The sequence below is a fragment of the Streptopelia decaocto genome (assembly GCF_964273445.1).
Source record: "Streptopelia decaocto genome assembly, chromosome: 7".
Classification (NCBI taxonomy): Eukaryota; Metazoa; Chordata; class Aves; order Columbiformes; family Columbidae; genus Streptopelia; species Streptopelia decaocto.
In genome coordinates this window covers 47,943,541-47,963,900 of record NC_138661.1, presented here as the reverse complement: position 1 = coordinate 47,963,900, position 20,360 = coordinate 47,943,541, and the positions used below count along the sequence as shown (strand labels likewise).

The following is a 20,360-nucleotide window of genomic DNA, read 5'->3' as shown; positions in this document are numbered from 1 at the left end:
CAGAAAAACCTTTTTGCTCCACTTTGAAGGAGAGTGCATCAAGTTTAAGGACAATCAAAAGTCAGCTTTGTGTTACACCATGGCCAAATACTGCAAAACTGGTTTTGGTAACACCACAGTTTCAGATGATGGTAATACTGTAAAATAAATTGACGTTCTGATATTTTGAAAAGCTCATAGAGTAAGACACTATTTAAAAATTTCATTATCTGTAAGTGAAATGTGATAAAAGAGCTATTTCAAGTATTTCTACGTGTCTGGTTGCATTTACACACTGGAACTGGGTCTTAAGTATTTTATTAACTTTTTCTTCTACATTCTGTTAGAAATACTGCTATAATGTTACTTTATGATCTAAATAAATGGAAGAAAACAATGTTTGTAAGTAAAGAAAATACGCTTTTGTGACCTTTCATATCAGATATTCTTTAGGTCTGGTTTGTGTGCCCAAAAGCTTGCTCAAAGTTGGCTTGTGTGCCTTAACATTAGCAATGTCAGCAGCATTTTCTTTTCCATATCTCATTACATTACCATGGCTACCACAGCATAACCACTGGAAGATGGAAAATAAAGCTATTAGCTGTTGACATATGTTAATTAGCACAACACACCAATAAACTTTGTCTCAACTTCACAGCACTAGTGGCATGACACAGAGTTTTTCATCTCCTTTTTGACTTCTTTTCCCTTTTCCCTCTACCTTTCAATTCTGAATCACACTGCAATTGCACTACTGATTGTTAGGCCAGAAGAATCCAAACTCATCTGTTTTTGCTGGTAGGTTCTTTTGCCTGGCATTTATTTTGGAAAGGTACTTAAAAATATTTATTTCAGAAGTATTATCCTTCCTATACTTACATTCTTCACTGCTACAGCTACACAGTACAGATGTTTTTATTTCCTAAGCAGGGTTGGATGAGCTGGCAGTAACAATGCTGCTGAAGACAAGCCTGAAATGCAATACCTACTAGCGGATCAGAACTGCTGGTAAACGCAGCTCTGAGGTTTTCTAGTGTGGCTAGATCTTCTCAGTCCACAGGAATATTTTTAAATGACATTTTCCTAAAAAGAAACTGAAATGACAAGCTCCTTTTGCACATCCTCCTACCAGCTGCAGAAACCTATCTATTTGTCTTACTTTGAGAGCGAGTCAACACATATATTTAAAATCAGTGTGCACCTCCCTTTTGCTCTCCTCCTCCCAGCTTCAGATTCCTATGCAATTTTCCTGTTTTCAACCATGATCTGATAAATATAATAAATCCACAGAATACCACATTTTTCCCTGTGCCATCTGTAGTCTGACTGCTAAATTCTGCTTCATTTCACCATTCTGAGTGAAGATATCATGTTATTCAGATGTATATAAAATATGTTAGTCATCTTTTCCCTTTGCCTGCCCAAGCTGTAAATTCCTCTCCTATTTTTCTCTGAAGCAGAAATTGCAGCTGCACACTATTCTTCACAACTCTTAGTGACAAGATAGGTAATACAGATAGAGTACAGTAGTAGATCCGAAGTATGTCAGAGGATTGACCAAGTCCTTGAATTCTTCTCAATGAGCCAAAAGATAATAATAATAATAATTTACTATTTTATCTTCACATTCTCAACTCTGCTACTCCGTCTTGTATAATTTTAGTAGTATATCTGGCACTGAAAGCTAACAGAAGCAGGGAGCTGAGGCTTCCAATGTAGGAGAAAAATACACAAATATTAATAGTAGAGTGGTACCTACATCTCCCCTTCTGGGGACTACTGCTGGCACAACAGAAATATATATCTTTACTACTTAATATTACTGGAGAGATGGCTGTTGACCAGAATATACTGTGCTGCAGCAGCACAGGACAATATAAAAGCCCCTAGAAGCCAGTACAACTTAGAGGACTACTGACTCCTTGTCAGCTCTGTGCAGGTGACAGAATGATATCCACATTGTCAAACAAGATAAAGTATATGGCTTGTCATATGCTCTGTCTATATTTACAGCTTCTGTATTCAAATCTTGAAGAAAAAAAGCTTTGGTAAAGTCTGTTGGTTAGCTGTTTCATGTCAGAGGACCTGCAATGGAGCTCAAGGTCTTGAAATGAAAGTCAGTCCTTCCAGTTTGAGGAATCTGTCAGTAAAATGACTTAAGGAATGACCTTCCCTGTTTCAGTTTGCTTTCTTATTTATCTTTGTTTTATATCCTGCTCTAGAACAGTTTCTTTCGTAAAAGTATTTTACTTTATGTACAGAAAGAAATAGAATTCTCCACTAGGAACATAAAAAATTTGATACCACAAATGCCCAAGTCACCCTGTAACTTGCTGACAACATCCTGATGGAACCAGTATTTTCAGCATTCATCCCTAATATTACATTGGAACTATAAGAAACAGAAATACAAAGATCAGAAAACTGTTTTGAGCTATGTCTGTGATGGAGACATCATCAGGAAGAAGAAAATATATAAGAAGATCCTTGGCTCATAGAGACTGATTTCAGTAGCTCTATAACAATTTAAACCAGCTGAGAAGCTGCTTTATGATGTCTCCTACTTCATCAAATAGCCTATTTCCTCCTTCGATTCATCTGTAGAGTCTTGTAGTTCTTTAATATTAGTCGCTGAAAAGCACTAAGGATAAACATTGCTTCACTACTTTTTTTCTGCACTGAGCAGCAGAGTCAGCACAACTTACAAAAGCCAGTCAACAGCGACAAGCAAACTGATGTCCTGGGTAGGGAGACCCACTGCGGTAAGGATCAGAAGCATAGTGACAAGTCCAGCGCTGGGAATACTGGCAGCTCCAACACTTGCAAGGGTGGCAGTCAGACTGCAAAAACAAAAATAAAATGGAAGTAGCAGGAAAAGGAATATACACTTTCACTGTATAGTCATGTGATCATTAGGAAGGTCTTATTTTTTAATCAGTTCTTCCCATAAAACTAAAGACTATATGATAAATCATGGTAAGCTCAGGCCATAGTTTTCACACTTGTGTTTCTCCAAAAATATTTATTGTGGGAGGGGGCAGATCTGTGGGTTTGTTCTGAGAGTTGTGAGAGAGTTATCTAAGAGTTTTAAGCTCTGTAAGTTGGTTAGGACATTCAAATATTTGGACTGGTGCTGTTTTCTTAGCTCTACCAAAACATCAAGGGTACAGAATCCTGAGTTTTGATCATCCAGACTTGCTGAAGTTCGGTGGCTACAGGCTGAATTTTAAGGGTGGTTTATTTATGTTTATTTATGTTACTTGAAGACTGAATTGTAAGGTAATGGCTGGAAGTGGTTATTATCAACTATAGAAGAGTAAGTCTTTGTATCCAGAAGTCCCACAGCAGAAGACAGTGGTTTACCAACCATATATATAAATCACCCTAGATGACAAAACAAAATTCATCTTATTGTTTCATAAATCCAAACCTGTCTTTGTTTTTGCTTCTCATTTTTTGATGAAGACCTCTACAGAGAATGTATGTGCTCCAAATATTTCTAAAATACAACACAGACCATAACAAATATCAACATCATGAAAAATAAAATTTGTCAGAGAACAAGTGACGGGGCAAAAAACATGCAAGAGAAAGAAAGGGAGAGGGAGGGAAAAGAAAAATGGAAAGGAGAAAGGAAAAATAAAAAAGGAAAAAGAAAAAGGAAAAAGGAAAAAAAAGAAAAAAAGAAAAAAAACCCCACATAGAATTAGACATCCCTTTGCAGGAGTTCCTTCAGTGTTAAAAGGCTTTAATAAAAGAAAGGTGGGTGAAAACTAAAGGAAGAAGGCAAACTTGGTAGCCTTCACTTGTGGTTTTCATTTTAACTATTCAAAATGTTAGGCCTGATGTCTTCTTCAAGTTTTCCATTGTCAATTAACTTTAGTTGCAGCAGTCATAGCTTTGCCGTTATTTTTGATTAGCCACTCTACCTAATAGGTCTTAAAACTCCATTACAGTAAAGAGTATTCAATCACTCTTATCCATTTTTAACGGGCACTTTCCTTTGCCTATCCAGATATTCAGCTTAGTCCTAGATATGACAATTTGGTATGAAAAGATTTGAGGTAATATTTGCTGGGTTCAAGGTAAAAAGTCTAGGAGTATCCAGATGATGCCACAGGCAATCTCACCCTCAGGCTGGGCTGTTCTCAGTCCATTTGGTTTGCTCTTCATCAAAGTCAGAAAAAGCACAGGCAAATGTAAATACTTGGATAAATTTTCTAGGTGTGTTTTTTTCTTCCAATGTATATAAACAGATACATTCTAGAAAGCTAATGCTCCATATATCACTTGTAGCATCCCTCTATAATAAAAAAGGCATTGTATTGGACTGAGAATGCTGTATTTCACGTTGCATTGTCAACTGCAAAATCATGTAAAACACCTCTAGCATGCACTAAAGCTGCAAATGATAGAAAATGCATGTCACCAGAAAACCAGGACCTATGTACATGACATTCCTTTGCATATCATTATTAGAAATCCATGGATTTCATACTGAATCTCACAGTTACTGAGAAGACATCCAACCCAATGCTTCACATTTTACACTCTGTAGAAACCCAGTATTTTTAACTGACCTCACAGTAACTATCTGGCCCCCATCCAGCTCAATTCCATTCATCTGTGCTATGAAGATGGCAGCCACGGCTTCATAAAGAGCAGTTCCATCCATGTTAATAGTTGCTCCAACAGGAAGAACAAATCTTGTTACACGCTTATCAATGCCTAGATTTTCTTCAAGACATCGGAATGTGACAGGTAATGTTCCAGCACTGAAGGAGAGAAAGCAAAAAAATAGAGAAGACAATATAATAAATACACATAAGGGAGCAAAGTCAGAAATTCTGCTATAATTTTTTGCATTTTCTACTTCCACTTTCTGCTGTGATTCAAGCCTTTTTTAGCCAATTTTTAAATTAAGCCTACATTTAGGTGGATGTGGGACTGAGACCAAGACATGAACCCTACTTGAAGGAGAGATGAGAGGTTGAGGAACTGTAGATGAATTTTTCAGACTAATTTATGAATTATTTATAGAATTTTGTTCAAAAAGATAAGTTCCAGATGTTTTCTGACAGTGTATGGATAAATCCTAAATTTCTTTGATTGTGAATTTGCTTTGAATGGAGATCAGTGCCACACTGAAGAATGAAAAAGCTAGACAAAGATACAAACCATGGAGTTCCCTGACACTATAGTACAGAAGAGGATACGAAATAGGGCTGGAGGATAGGAAAAGATGTGAAAGATGGCTGGAAGAGGAGAACAGCTCCTTGCACAGATCCATGGTGCCTTGCTTTTGTGGGAGTAGTTCAGGCTATTACATTCACTTGCTCAAAATAAAACATCTTCTAAAAAAATACTGCTGAAAAGAGAACTTTTTTTTTTTTTTTTTTTTCCCTGTAGACGCAAATATCTTCTACTTCTTCCCTTCTTCCCTCTCCTGACAGGTTTGCCCGCCTCAGGCAAAGGACTTGCTGCAACAAACATGAAACCCAACACAGGAACATGTTTTGGTTCCTTACATTTCTGTGTTATCTCTGAGGTCAACTGAAGTCCACTACTGAATGAAGTTGGTTGTTGCCTGAGAAGCCATTCTGAAAAGAAAGCTGACCTGGGGAAATTCCTTTTAATTGGTATTACATACAGAAGCTGCTGGAGCACATCTGTTGTGGTTTATTTGTCGTTGTGCCAGGCATTTGAATATATCAAACTGAGACTGTTTCTATGTAAACAGAGAACCTGTGAAACATGATCATGGAATTTCAGATACAAAGAGCTGGGAACCATCTTTGGTTCTGGATTCTGAAAGCACCCAGAGTGAGACAGGGCTGAGTCAGTCCCTGAGCCTCGCCAGGCACCCTCTGCTTAGTGACAGGGATGCAGTTGAGTTACCATCTCTGGAGGTATTTAAAAACCATGGGGATATGGTGCTTAGGGACTTGAGGATCTTAAAGGTCTTTTCCAACCTAAACAATTCTATGATTCTACGATTATATTTGCTTTCCTTCAGCTAAGTTGGCAGAATTTCTCAAAGGTCTTCGCTATTGTATCCCACTAATTCTGGTGTCATTGCCCCTATAAAAATATTAATTTGCTCATAGAAGAATAAAGAACTAGACTCACCAAATTTTCTCAGATAAATACTGGCAGCGTGTTCTTGCTAGTGCCTTGCAACTTCAGAGTTTTTCCAACTCATTCATTAATCCACTATCATAGAGATGCTATTGGGTATAAAAAATGTACTCTTTCCATTTTATAGATAATTAAAACATGGAAAAGGGAGATTAAGGAATTACTGAGACAGCTAACTATAAAAATATAGTGTCATAATAAATGTTCTAGGTTGTCTGGAAGAAGCATAAGGCTGATCTATCTTATATGGGATCTATGGAAAACCCAAACACTTCTGGATTTGCGGATGCCTGAGTCACTTCCTAAATGATTCCTCTAGTCTCATATCTATGGAAACACGAATTAGAAGAATTAGATCCACATCTTGGTTTGGACAAGCATACTCTTTGCTGGGTGAAGAACTGGCTGGATGGCTGGGCCCAAAGTGTTGTATTGAATGGCATCAAATCCAGTTGGAGGCCAGTCATGAGTGGTATTCCCAGTGCTCAGTATAAAGGCCAGTTTTGTTTAACATCTTTATCAATGATCAGTATGAGTGCACCCTCAGTAAGTTTGCAGACAACACCAAGTTGGCTGAGACTGTTGATCTGCTGGAGGGTAGGAAGGTTCTACAGAGGGATCTGGACAGATTGAATTGATGGGCTGAGGACAATCACATGAGGTTCAACAAGGCCAACTGCCAGGTCCTGCATTTGGGTCACAAGAACCTCATGCAATGCTACAGGCTTGGGGAAGAGTGTCTGGAAAGCTGCTTGGCAGAAAAGGATCTGGGGGTGTTGATCAACAGCCAGCTGAACATGAGCTGGCAGTGTGCCTAGGTGGCCAAAAAGGCCAACAGTATCCTGGTGTGCATCAAGGATAGTGTGGCCAGCAGGATTAGGGAAGAGATTGTCTCATTGTGCTCAGCACTAGTGAGGCTCCACCTTGAATACTGTGTTCAGTTTTGGGCCCTTCACTACAGGAAAGGTACTGGAAAGAGTTCAGAGGAGGGTGACAAAGCTGCTGAGGAGTCTGGAGGGCAAGTCTTACGAGGAGCAGCTGAGGGAGCTGGGTTTGTCTAGCCTGGAGAAAAGGAGGCTCAGGGCAGACCTTAGCACTCTCTACAACTATCTGAAAGGAGGTTGTAGCATGGAGGGTGTTGGTCTCTTCTCCCAAGTAGTGAGTGACAGGACAAGAGAAAATGGCCTCAAGTTGCGCCAGGGAAGGTTCAGATTGGATATTAGGAAAAATTTCTTCACAGAAAGGGTTGTGAAACACTGGAACAGGCAGCCCAGGGAAGTGGTTGAGTCACCATCTCTGAAGGGGTTTAAAAGATGTATAGATGAGGTTCTTAGGGACATGTTTAGTGTTAGAGTTAGGTTATGGTTTGACTCGATGACCTTGAGGGTCTCTTCCAACCCAAATGATTCCATGATTCTATGATCTTGTGCTCAAATGACTGGACCATTGTTTGTTCACTGAGGTGATTTTTTTAACCAATGTCAATAAGCCATGAGATACATGGTACCAATCATTTGTGTTCTAGCATCTTTACAGATATCAGGCGGCAGGACATGGAGACAATGGAGACAATGTTTCTTTGTTACAAGAGCACAACATGTAGATGCCTTCCATGGTTTTTCAGCCTGGCCAAAGAGCTTTAACAGGTCCCTGAATAGGAAGCATTTGCAACTTCCAGAGGTATCAGGTTAGACTATTTGATGGTGATTGCTGTTATGTTGTCACTTGTCTGTGGTGCTATGAACTGGTCTACTTCTGTTTAGCCTGTAATTCAGATCTGGTGGTAAAGCTAGTAGCCAGGTAAACCCATATGCTGGAATCACTTAAAATACCCTACACTTTTACATTTCGGTACTCCAGCAGAAAAACATTACTTTATGCTAAAAAAAACCCCACAAAAGTTGTGCATGGATACTGTAAATTTTGTACTGAAAATCTAAGTAGAAACCCAAACACTTCAGTGAATAAAAGCCTTACGGAAATTTTGGTTTAGTGAAACTCCTGGCTTTTATCACAGAGCCACAGAATTGTTGAGGATGGAAGGCACTCCTGGAGATCACCTCTTCCAACCACTTTGCTCAAGACAGAGGCAACAAGGGTAGGTTGCCAAGTACCATGCCCAGACAGACTTTGTATATCTCCAGGAATGGAGACTCCACAACTCCTCTGGGCAAACCATGCCAACATTCAACCACTGTCACAGTATATCACAGTAAAAAAGATTTTTCTGGTGTTCAGATGGAATTTCTTGTGTTTCTTGTGCCCACTGCCTCTCATCCTGTCACTAAGCACCACTGAGAAGAGTCTTGCTTCAGCTTCTGTACACTCTCCCATCAGATATTTATGCACATCAGTAAGGTCACCCCAGAACCTCCTGTTAATTGGGGAGATCCACCCAAACTGTTCATCAGAGCAGTTTGGGTGAATCCAAAGAGGCAGATGAATTATAGTTCTTACAAGAAATTCCTGAAATCAAGACAGCTCAGTTTTCTGATGGTCGGTTTTGAACTAGGCTTTTTTGTTTTCACCTTTTCAGTTGAAACGAAAGATTACATTTCATTCAGAAATAAAACATTTATTGAAGAAAAACATTTAAAAATATGATATTTAACTGAAAAGTATTTTCAACACAAGATCTACTGACTGCCCCAAAGCAAATCATCAATTTATTACTGAGTTGCCTTTATCGAGTCTGTTCTGTGCATTATCAATGAGTCTGAAATGCTCAGCTCTTCAGTGATGACCTCTTACTCTGCCAAAATGCAGGAAAGAATAAAATGAGAGGTTTTTTAACTTATTTCTTGAAACCTAGCACTTTTTATCTTCTTATCTTCTCTTTTTTTTTTTTTTTTCTTCCCAATGAAACCAGACTGGTCTTAACATACTTTCAAAATAAATGGTTTATCACTGTTTCCTAGTTGAGGAAACAAGTACAGAGGTAACACAATTTGCACAAGTCATTGGCCAATGCCAGAAAAAAAAAACAAAAAGAGGGTCTCCCAACTCTCTGCAGTTGGCTGTACAACCTTTCTAAAAAATCCTGAAGGTGTGTGCTTATTTTTATTCATTTCAACATGGCTGGATTAAAACCAGTTTTTATTCAATGGCATAAAATTATTTTGCAGTGAAGGTCAGAACAGCAGATGCACTATCCTTAAATAGTAGCTAATAATCTGCTAAAAAATAAAGCAAGCTGTTATTTCTCAAGTGTACCTGGAAGCTGTGCCTAGTGCTGTGATCCATGCCTGGAAAATCCCAGCAAGGAATGAAAATGGGCTTTTCCTTGTTATTACAAAGTAGAGCAGAGGTAGGAAGATCCCTCCGTGGATAAGAAGACCTACAATCACAGTGACCATGTACATGCCAAGTTGTCTAGCAACTACTTCTAAGTCCTTGATTGCAATGATTTTTCCACAGATGAGGCAAGCAATGCCCAACGGGGAATACCTGGAGAAAAAGAAAAAGCATAGAGAGAACAAGGCTTTGCAGCGTAGTCATAACAATTCTGCTCAACAGAGTACACACTGGAGAAAGAGTAGGGGGCTTTCAGGATCAACACTGAGATGCAGAACAGGGACTGATGGAAATTCAGCGGATAGCTATCAGACCTTTTTAAAAAAATAATGGCCATCTCCAGCAAATTCCCTATCTACTTCATTTTATTCCATCCCATCTAATGGAATATGCATTTCCTGAACAGTCCTTGATCCAGGAATAACATCATACAATAATACTATTATGTAACACAGGTGTGGATCATTATGAATAGTGGTGTATTTGTTCTTAATACATAACTTTACAACCCATTGCTTATCTGGTTTCAGGGAGCTGCATTATTTGCTTCAGTAAAATTATTTGTTGAAATGAATTGCTTTTATCTTGGAGGCTGCAAATGTTTTCATTATGTTCTTTAAATAATTTGGGCAAATGGTTTTTAGTTTATGGATTCTTCATTAATTATGGGCTTTTGTTACTCAGGGTAGGGTTTTTGTCACCTCAGTCATGTGATTCCCTGATGGCATAAATGGAACTTTTAAATAGGATGATAATGGTAGCACAGTTTGGTAATAATAATAAAAAAATAATAGATATTATTTAAAAACATAATAATCAGCTACAGTGAAAAGTGTCTGAAAGTGCATGGATAGAAGAAAATCTTTATAACTGCACTGGTAAAGGTTAGCATATTATATAATTTTAAAAGACATTCACTTTCTCTATCTGTTTTACAAAACTGAAGCTGGGAGAAAGTAATATGTGTAACATGTGGAGAAACAGTGAACAAAATGTCTCTCTGAAAATAAATGGTAATGTTTATTTCAAAAGTGATTAGTGATTTGGATGCCTAATTAAAGACAATACAAAGGAAACTGACTTTCAGAATAAAAGTGCTCCATGTTTTTTGTAAGAAACATCTCAGTCTCTCAAGCAATGTGCCCAAAACCTGGAAAGTCCTGTCACTTGAAATGCAAGGCTAGTTGTTTTACCAGTTATCATTAAAAGCCATGTTTCAATACACTTGATGAAGCATATTTCTTATAAAGAATTACACTGTGTCAGAGACAGATGTCTGATCTGGTTTAGGTTTGTGTAGCAATGCCATGCTCCAGAGAGTCTGGAGTTGCCATGGGAGTTTCAGCTCTCTGTGCAGAGAAATAATAAACCAAATAAAATGTAACTCTGCATAAAGAAGTCCATTTGTCTTTATAAACACACATTTAAAAAAACCCAAAAACCTGCTTCTGGCCACAACAGTTCTTTAAAAATTCTAGAGAGAGATGAGCAAGTGGAATCCCCAACACCAATCTCCTTTCTCATGAAAAGAGAAATGAAAAGCATATCATTAAAAGTAAACATTTACAGTGAATATCTTGAAACTTGAGTTATTTCCTGCCATTGCAACACTGACTACTAGAAAAAACTTATACTCTAGGCAAGGTATTATGTCTTGAGTGTACCGACTGGTGTTAAGTGAAATAATAGCAAATTCTCGTTCTTGAAGTGTTAATGAGAGCATAGTCACTGTCCCTCTATAGAGTTGAGAGAAGCAGGTTATGATAACTGTTGAAATCAGCAGGGCTTTGTGTTTTTATGCAGCAGGATTATTTACAGAAAAGCAGAAGCATAACAGGAACACAAACTCATTACTTCAAGCTCTTTCTTTTGTGCTACACATTTGCACATTGCTGTTAGCTATCATCTGCATCACTCTTGCATTACAGTCTCCCTTTGAAACACTGATGATGCTGAAGATGCGCTTCAGGCACTCTGCTCCCTTTTCTATAAATTGTGTCCATCTATAGCCTCAGAGAGAGGCATACTGTAGCCGTGTAAATCAGGAAATCACTTCCAGGAACACTAGGGAATCATGGGCAGCAATGGAGCACGATATGCATGTATTGGAATGGCTATTTCTGCTCTCAATGACCTAAGAGATATAAACCACAGTAGTACAATGCCAAACAGAGCCATGCATTTTTATGTTCTCAAAAACCGATTTTGTGTGATATGGCCGCACTTGGCACTGTGTACAAATAGCTTTGGGGAAGCCCTCAGAAGAAATATCTCAAAAAAAAAAAAAAAAAAAAAAAAAAAGAGAATCCCCTTCCAGAAATATAAACAAGGGCTCAGTCTTAATTAGATAAAGTTACTTCCTTGAAGGCAAGCCAGGCACCATTCTTATGAATGATTATACTTTAAAAACAAGACAGATACCTTCCAGTGACCCCATTGCAGCGAGGTTGTAAGACACAGATTCTGCAGCAAATACGGGTGGAGGGACTACACATCACTGAAAACCACTGGAATTTTATTTGGTAGTAAAGTATTTTTAGTACAGAAGACAGTGAGTAAAGTGTGTCTCCAGGCTGCTTTGTAATTATACCTCCTAGCTAATACCCTGGGATTATGCTGACCTCTCAGGAAGATTTGGATGTTCTTATGTAGGGCATTCTTGCTTGCATAGATATCCTTCTATGTAATTATCTTCCATAATCAATGTGGCATTTGAAGGCCTTTGCTGGTACCTGAATGTATTGGATTTCAGTAAACAAAACAGAATACCTTCAGAAATATTTCACCTTGGGTCCTAAATAATACTCACCAAATAGAAATAATGCTGCTGTGGTTCTAACATACCTGTGAAGGCTTTAATAAATGAACTATTTAATTACATTGTTTACTAACAAACTGTGGTTACTATATGCTATACTAGGGTTTTTTAAAATATTTTGTTGTTCTAGAAGTTAGAACTTTAAACTTACCACATGATCATAGTTACTAACTTCATTACAATCTCATTCAGGATGTTGAAGAAATCCACCATCATCTTGGCCTGTTCTCCCATTTTCCCCATAGCAATGCCAAAAGCAATAAAGAATCCTATCAAACCTATTAGAAAAAATGGCAAGACAAAAAAAAAGCAAGTTCTTAAGAAGTTTTTGCACCTAGTCAATGTCTTGATACTACCTGCTAATCCAGTTTTCAGAACTATAGTGTATTACACATCTCTTGGGACTTTTTAATATGGACTCACTCTCAACTTTCATGATGATATTCAAACACCTTTTCTTCTTCAATATTTTACTAAATCCCAGTTTCAGAGCCCAACTATGTCTTTTTTCTTTATTGATTCTATACCTATACCGTAATGTTTTCAGTGTCATGCAACTGTTAGAAGCTTCATCACCCCTCGTAAATGGGAGAGGCAACACAGTGCCATATCCCGACTCTTTGTTGCTAAAACAGTCACTAGACACCACAAGCATTTTTCTCAAGCTTTACAAAAGTCCCTTGACAGATTCAATCTACAGACTAGTCAGTCCTGGAGTACAGGGAAAAGTAAAAGCAGCCCCAGAACATAACTTTTGCAGGCCATCAGTATTCCAGTTAAATGAAGAAGGTGGGGGTGCGAGGAAAAGGTGGGTATTGCACTTTAAGCTAAACCACAGAACTTCCATTAAACAGATTAACCTCACTGAAACCAGCTGTTAACAGATACATAATCATAGAATTCAGTACAATATTTGGCTCCTAAATTTAAATGCTAAGGTGTGAAAGTCCAGAGTATTGAACTATCACCATGAAAAACTGAGTGGATCTGTGATGCATTACTTCAGAGCTGTGTCTTCAATGCTAACTTTTACCATCCAGCAATTTTCAGTGTCCAGAGTGGGATTATTAACTGATACTGATAGATGGTTTGAATCTTCAGCCACCCTTTGAGGCCAAACTTTCAGTCATGACATGAGTTCAGTATTTGAACAAATGGGTGAACTCATCTGGGAAATTCCTAAGGAAAAACCCATCTGGACACAAAAGCATTCAAGATAAATGAATTTCAGCTACCAGTACTCTGAGAGAAGACAGGCTGTCCCATACCCTCACCCTGGGTTTAGCAACCAGACTTTTTTTTCTTTTTTTAATGCAGTCTCCTGGATATAAACTCATTCTTTAGCATCAAGCTATCTTTGTTGAGTCACTTAAATAGGGAAATTAAGTGTATGAAGTGTGCTGCAGAGCACAGAGAAATGATTAAAAGCTTTTCAAACACCAAGTAGCTTCCTGGAACTCAGACTCTGCATCAGAAAATGTCAGTAGGTGGTTTTTTTTTGTTAATTACAAAAGAGCTGCTACATTAGTCACAAGAGTCAAGTTGGTTCATATTTGCAGGAATTTGTCTGGCTTGTACAGTTTATGCAAGCTCGATGGCAGTTCCCCAACATTTTCACTTCTCCTTTCAAAAGCAAACTACATCAAACCAAACCAAGAAACTGCAACATTTGAGACTCATTGATCAAAATATTACAGCAAATCCCCCACCTAAATTGTGTATTCCTTTTCTGTAGGAATCATATTCAGCCTTCTAGTTATTTTCTTATCCATGATAGAGCCTGTACAAAACAAGTCCAGCACTAAATTTAATGCAACTCTCACATTAGAAATATTGTTTAATTTTAATGCATAAGCAGAGCTCCAGGAGAGAAAAAAGCAGGTGAGGGTAACAGCATGAACAATAAGCTGCTGCTTCAGACAGGGTGTGCAAAATGACAATTTGCAGCTTTGAAAGGAAGTGGCTCCTCTGCCCACAGGTGTTGAATGGAAGGAGGAGCCACAGAGGCAGGCAGAATACAGTGGCTCCTCACTCTTGTAGAGCAAGATGCCTTGCAGAGAAACAAATAATTTCTGATCAGCTTACTGATGCAATCTCCCCTACATCTAAGCAAAGCAGCCTCTGCCAACCATCTCACCAATACCTGGAGAAGAACTGCAGCACAGCAGCCACTGTGTCAGCAGGAGCAGCTGCCAGGAGACTGCCAGGGGCCATTTCCCACTAAAAAGTGATGGCCTAGTGGTGAGTTAAAGCAGTGGTTTAGGTACTGCCACATACTGTCCCACTTGGAGGACAACACCTATAAACACAGGTGTCAGTCTTAGCCCTGTGGACATGCTGCCACAGAGCATGTGTATCTTCAAGTGCAGGCCTGTCAATGGGGCTACAAATTGAGGGCTAATTTGTGACTGACTTGGCCCACATCCAGAAAGTAAGAAGGTGAAGGAGGAACATTCATCTCTGGGCTGACAAAACAGTGAGTCTAGGCACAGAGAAGAAAATAGAAGTGGTGTGGTGGCTCTTTGTTCCCCTGTGCCTCTGACTGAATAGGTGGTTCAGGAAGGAGTGGGAGACAGGCAAAACCTTTGTACCACCCTCACTTGCTGACTTGTCCAGACAAAATGGCACGACAGCAGTTGTTCATAATTTGCAGCTGGTAAAGGTCAGCAGTCAAGATGAAATAAGGAGGGAGTTGTGACTCAGAGATGTGTCAAGCCTCTTTGGGATTATTCTGGCCCAGTTCTGGGTGGCGCAGTTCACACCCCACCTCTAACTTCAGGCACTGCCTCAAGCCAAATTTTAGTTCAGTGTGTCTGAGACACCTACTGGAAACAACTGAGCTCCAATTCATCAGGGGGTGGGTAAAGCACCAGCTCTTAAAGCTCTCCCCCATACTGTTTTGCCAACATGCGTTAGTATAGGTAGGCTACTTCTAGGATGAAAGGGTATTTTGGTTAGTTCCTACATGCTTCCCCACTGTATTCCAGTTAATACCTGCAAAGCTGCCAATCCAGAATAATTCACTTTGTTGTTTCTGTGATACAGTCATATTTTGAGTAAGACCACTAGATTTTCATCTCAGAGACCAATGGGCAGCCAGTAGGTGACAACATTTGATGATTATTTGGGGAGACTAAATCTGCACTGAAGAGCACATCAGACAACACTGGCTACCCAGTCACAGTCAAAAGCTGTGTCATGCATACGATGTACATGTTTGACAGGCAAAAACTTTTCCTACCCAGGACATTCATGCCATCCTTAAATTCAAGTCCCTTCTTAATGACCAGCTGGGATGTTGATGGTACTTCACGCACTGTCTCATTCATCATAGCAAAAGCAGAGTCAGTGACATTAGGTGGTTCTTCAATGGGTGGTGGCACCAGCACCTTCTTGGTGACAGTTTGGATCTGAAAGCAATAAAAAAGGGGGATGAGAATGGAAACAGACAATACAATCCGTACGGGAAATCAGGAAATAAAAATAAAGAGAGTCTTCACTTGAAATTCCAGGGAACCATATTTTTAAAGGATTAGACATGCATTCCACAACCTCTTACCCCCTCTTCTAAAAATAAGTTTGTTTTCCAAATAGTTCCAAGAGTCACAAAGTCTTGTGAGTCTTTCTCATGACTCTAGTATGAAAAGCATGGCAAATACTTGTTCCTTACCACCATGATATAACATTTTACAGCTAGTTAGCTCCTTTGTCCAGATGGTTCACAAATGGTGATTCACAGACTGTATGTTACATATTGACACCATTTGTTCAGCACCAAAAGGCAGGCACCCCTAAAACCAGTCACAGCAGCAACTCTGCAGTAAGGCTTGTTATTCAGGATGGCCTGCCCAGCTCAAGTTATCATGGGTTGATAGTTAACTTAAAAACTTAGGACATTTCCAACACTTCACTTGGTGGCTGCTCAAAATGGAATACCCACAGTCCCCTAAGCTCTCAAAATACTGTGAGTGACAGATAACAGAAATAATATCAAAGCTGCCAGATACCTATTAAATCAAATCTGACTACCTCAAAAAGAGAAGTCATGAGCATCTGAATGGATATGGACCTCTCCTGGCAAGTGTATGGTACGGTCAAGGGAAAGTTTGGAAAAAATGGTAGGGGGAGAAATGAACTTGAGTTCATGGCTAGGAAAATAAGGAAGGAGTGGGAAAAGAGATTTGTGACTTGCTGCTTTTAGAAGGGATGTTTTCCTCCCACTTTACACCTTGAGCCTTTCCTGCCTCTTCATGGCTCTGGGACAGAAAAAAAAAAGGTTGGGAAGCTATGACTGGTTTGCCATGGGTTCCCATCTGCTCCCTCCCTTCTTTGTTCCTTGTTTGAGCAAGGCATCAGAAACAGTGCATTAGCCTTTCAGAGAACATTTGCACCTCATTTCTGTTGAGATGGGCATTGTAGTACTACCGATGATGATCCAGATTCAATCCATATATTTTAAAACCACAAGGTTTTAAACAAGCTTAGGTCTCTCCTTTCAAAACCTGCTGTCTAAATCTAGAGAGGGAGGTGTAGACAGAAAAAACATAGAGATTTGTGTAAGAAACTCGTCGGTTGTCCTAAACCAAACCATTATTCCTGCATATTTACCTTATTTTCAGAGCTAAATTTTATCTATGTTGTCAACACAATATTTTTTTATGTGACACATCCAGAATGTAAGAACAGAGTCCCAGAAATTGAACTTAAAACATAAGGCTCTTCACACTCACAAATTCCAGTACAGTCACTTAAGTCGAAGGTTCTAAGCCCTTCTTTGCACAGGGTCACAGTCACTAAAAATGCTGAGCTTAACATTAAGTTTAGATTCTGCCAACAGTTCAGGCCAGAAAACCATTTGAATGTCACAGTTGTATTTAGTGATGATAGTCCCATTCTCTTTCATGGCACAATAATATCCTAAGTCTCTGCTGGAACAGCAGTTTTCATTATAAATTATGACTTTCTTGTGCACCATACAAAAAATCAAGAGATACTTAAATCCCAGGATGATTCAGATTTTAGTTTGCAAATGAACTATCTCAAAATTGCAAGTGGATCCCTTCATTGCTTTCTGCCTGTTCAAAAGGGAAGGCATGTAAAATCCTCCCACAGACTACGGCTACACAGTACCATTGCTGTGCACCCTTCAAAATATTTCTTCACAGGATTTCTGAAAAAAAATGCTCCCTCCTAAGGCAACCTGGAAACAGTAGATGCTCATGGAGAGAGTCTGTATAAATGTAGGAAGAGAAAATATATGTGGACACCATTAAAAGCAGTTAATTTTCCACCTAAATGAATAGAGAGGCAAGTAAAGTCTAACTCCTCACTGAGGAGTTAAGGGCTAATAGAAGGTACAAGTTCCATCCAGAAAGGAGAATGACTCACTTTGCAAATGAAACGTGGCTTTGTGGCAGCGGCTTTCACTGACAATTAGTTTGGAATCTGATAAAAGTCAACACTGGAAAGCCAAAAAGCTCAGTATCTTTCTTGACTAAATTAAAAAAAAAAAAAAAAAGAACAAAAAAAAACAAAAACAAAAAAACCCCACACATAAACACTGATATTACACACAATGAAAAAGCAATATTAAGGTTTCAAGAAAACTATCTTCTTTCTCCCACTTTTTGTCCTTTGTTGAGAAATCTGACCACTGTCAACTGACCAGAAATTTAATTCTTCTCTCTTCCACAGTTCAAATGAGGGAAAGTAAGAAAAAAACATAAGCACCCTGCTCTCCCCTCACTCAGTTTTGCAAAAATACATTTCACATTACTTGTCATGTTTAGCCACCCACAGTTTGATCACGTGACTGACATTTCCATGATGATTTGGAAACGTTGAGAGTGTTCCAAGCCCTTTTGGCAGCTCAGGTTGGCCTCCATTCTTCCACTCCACATGGCCTCTTCTCCCTCCGTCCCCCCTCTTCATGTTATTCTTTGGCCATAACCACAGCTCCAACTATCATGCCATTTCACATAGGAACATTTAAGAACACGTTTGGCAACAAACCCCGTAAAAGCCCATTAAAAAAAAAAAAAAAAAAAAAATCTGCATTATTGCCAAACAATTTAGTTGTAGGAAAAAGTAGCTTACACAAAAAAATATAATATGCTTAAGCAGAAATTAGGAAGCATGCAAATTTTATCTATTTTACCCCTCTAAGTGAAACCATTTTGATTAAAAATTATCTACCTACAGAGCAAGCGACACAGAGTGCAAGCATTCTTTCTTTCTCAGCATGCTTCAAACCTGGCCTGATGGAGACACCTGTAGGTGGGTCAGCCACTTCATTGTATTATCTCTACCTAGTCTGGACTCTACTACAGCAATAGAACTTATGAGATGTTGGGCTTTGTGGTACATGGCTACTGGCAACCAGCTGGAATCAAGATCATCCATATATTACAAACAGGGCATTGCAGAATCATCAGCTCTGCAACTAACAACCAAGATCAAATTCAGCCTGGGTGAAAGACCCCATAATTCATCAACCGTTCAGCTCTAAGGCAGCACTCATGACTGTACATATTGTATAAAAAGTTAATTAAAAAAATGTAGGTTTACTTAACAACAAACTAAAAATAATCTTAAAAAAATCTATGAATTTAAATTACTACAACATAAAACAAAACAGCTATAAATACAGTTCTTTGATGTACCTGCTCAAGACTTCAGATGGCTATTTCTCTTTGCATCATAATTTCTGTCATTCACCTAAACAATTAGATTAACAAATACCTGGTATGTAAAAGATATAAAAAAATATTAAGAAGGTGTAGAAGGTTTTACCTGCTGAAAGCACGCTTGGACCAGATTTTCAGGGAACAGGTTTCGGATCAGATCCAAGAAAGCATCCAGACTAGATACTTCATCATTCTTCTTCCCTTGACCAAGCTGTCTCTTGAGTTTTGGATTCCCTGGATGGATGGCTAAAACCAAAATCACGCCCAGCACAGCAGCAATAATAGTGGTGGACATGTAGTAAACCATGGCTCTTGTACCCAATCGGCCACTTGCTTTAGCATCTAAACCAGATAGTCCTGCAGATGTTTTATTTTAAGAAACAAACAAATATATTGAGACTCAATATCCAACTAAATAATCATCAAACAAAATCCTTTATAATTGGTTAAGTTTAATGACTGCCTACAGGCGCCTACTTTTGTCCTTGTGAAATTCTCACCACTAAATAGATTACTGAAGCTTCTCCCTTCAGTTCTTAGGTAAACAATGTCTGCTGCTACTAATTTGAGGAGATATCATACCATTCTCTGGCCTTGACTGCTGCAAACTGGCCATGGTTCCTCCAGTGCATTGATGATAACTTCCTCATGCAGATGGTGGAGGAGCCGACCAGGAGAGGTGCACTGCTGGACCTCATCCTCACTAACAAGGAGGGTCTGGTCGAAGCAGTAAAGGTTGAGGGCTACCTGGGTTGCAGTGACCACAAGATGGTGGAGTTCAGCATCCTGTGTGGCAGGAACAGAATAGCAAGTAGAATTGCAACCCTGGACTTTAGCAGGGCTAACTTTGACCTTTTCAAGCAATTGCTGGGGGAAATCCCATGGGCAAGACTGCTTGAAGGAAAAGGGGCCCAAGATAGCTGGATTGCATTCAGAGATTGCTTCTTCCACGCTCAGGATCAGAGCATCCCCACACGTAGGAAGTCAAGGAAGGGAGCCAGGAGGCCTGCGTGGTTGAACAGGGTATCTGTTGGGTATGCTTAAGCAGAAGAGGAGAGTTTACAGGTCATGGAAGCAGAGGCTGGCCACTTGGGAGGAATATAAGGATACTGTTAGAGGATGTAGGAAGGCAGCTAGGATAGCCAAGGCCTCCTTAGAATTACAGCTGGCGAGAGGGGTCAAGGACAGCAAAAAGAACTTTTTCAAATACATAGCATATAAAACTAATACCAGAGGCAATGTAGGCCCACTGATGAATGGGGTGGGTGCCCTGATGGCAGAAGATACAGAGAAGGCAGAATTACTGAATGCCTTCTTTGTCTCTGTCTACTCTGCCGGAGGCGGTCCTGGGGAGCCCTGTACCCCTGAGACCCCAGATGAAGCCAGGTCAATGGAGGAGTCTGCTTTAGTCGATGAGGACAGAGTTATGGAGCAATTAAATAGTC

General features: G+C 39.3%; 1 protein-coding gene across 1 annotated transcript in view; it reads right to left on the bottom strand.

The window, feature by feature from the left end:
* The window catches only part of SLC1A2 (solute carrier family 1 member 2), a 93,436-nt gene that overhangs the window by 7,093 nt on the left and 65,983 nt on the right, over positions 1-20,360 (bottom strand). The window contains exons 4-9 of the mRNA XM_082058115.1: positions 19,022-19,272; positions 15,471-15,639; positions 12,381-12,507; positions 9,331-9,564; positions 4,560-4,754; positions 2,685-2,819 (exon numbers count right to left, since the gene is read on the bottom strand). Coding sequence (XP_081914241.1) covers positions 2,685-2,819; positions 4,560-4,754; positions 9,331-9,564; positions 12,381-12,507; positions 15,471-15,639; positions 19,022-19,272 — 1,111 coding nt within the window. The remainder of the gene's footprint in view (positions 1-2,684; positions 2,820-4,559; positions 4,755-9,330; positions 9,565-12,380; positions 12,508-15,470; positions 15,640-19,021; positions 19,273-20,360) is intronic.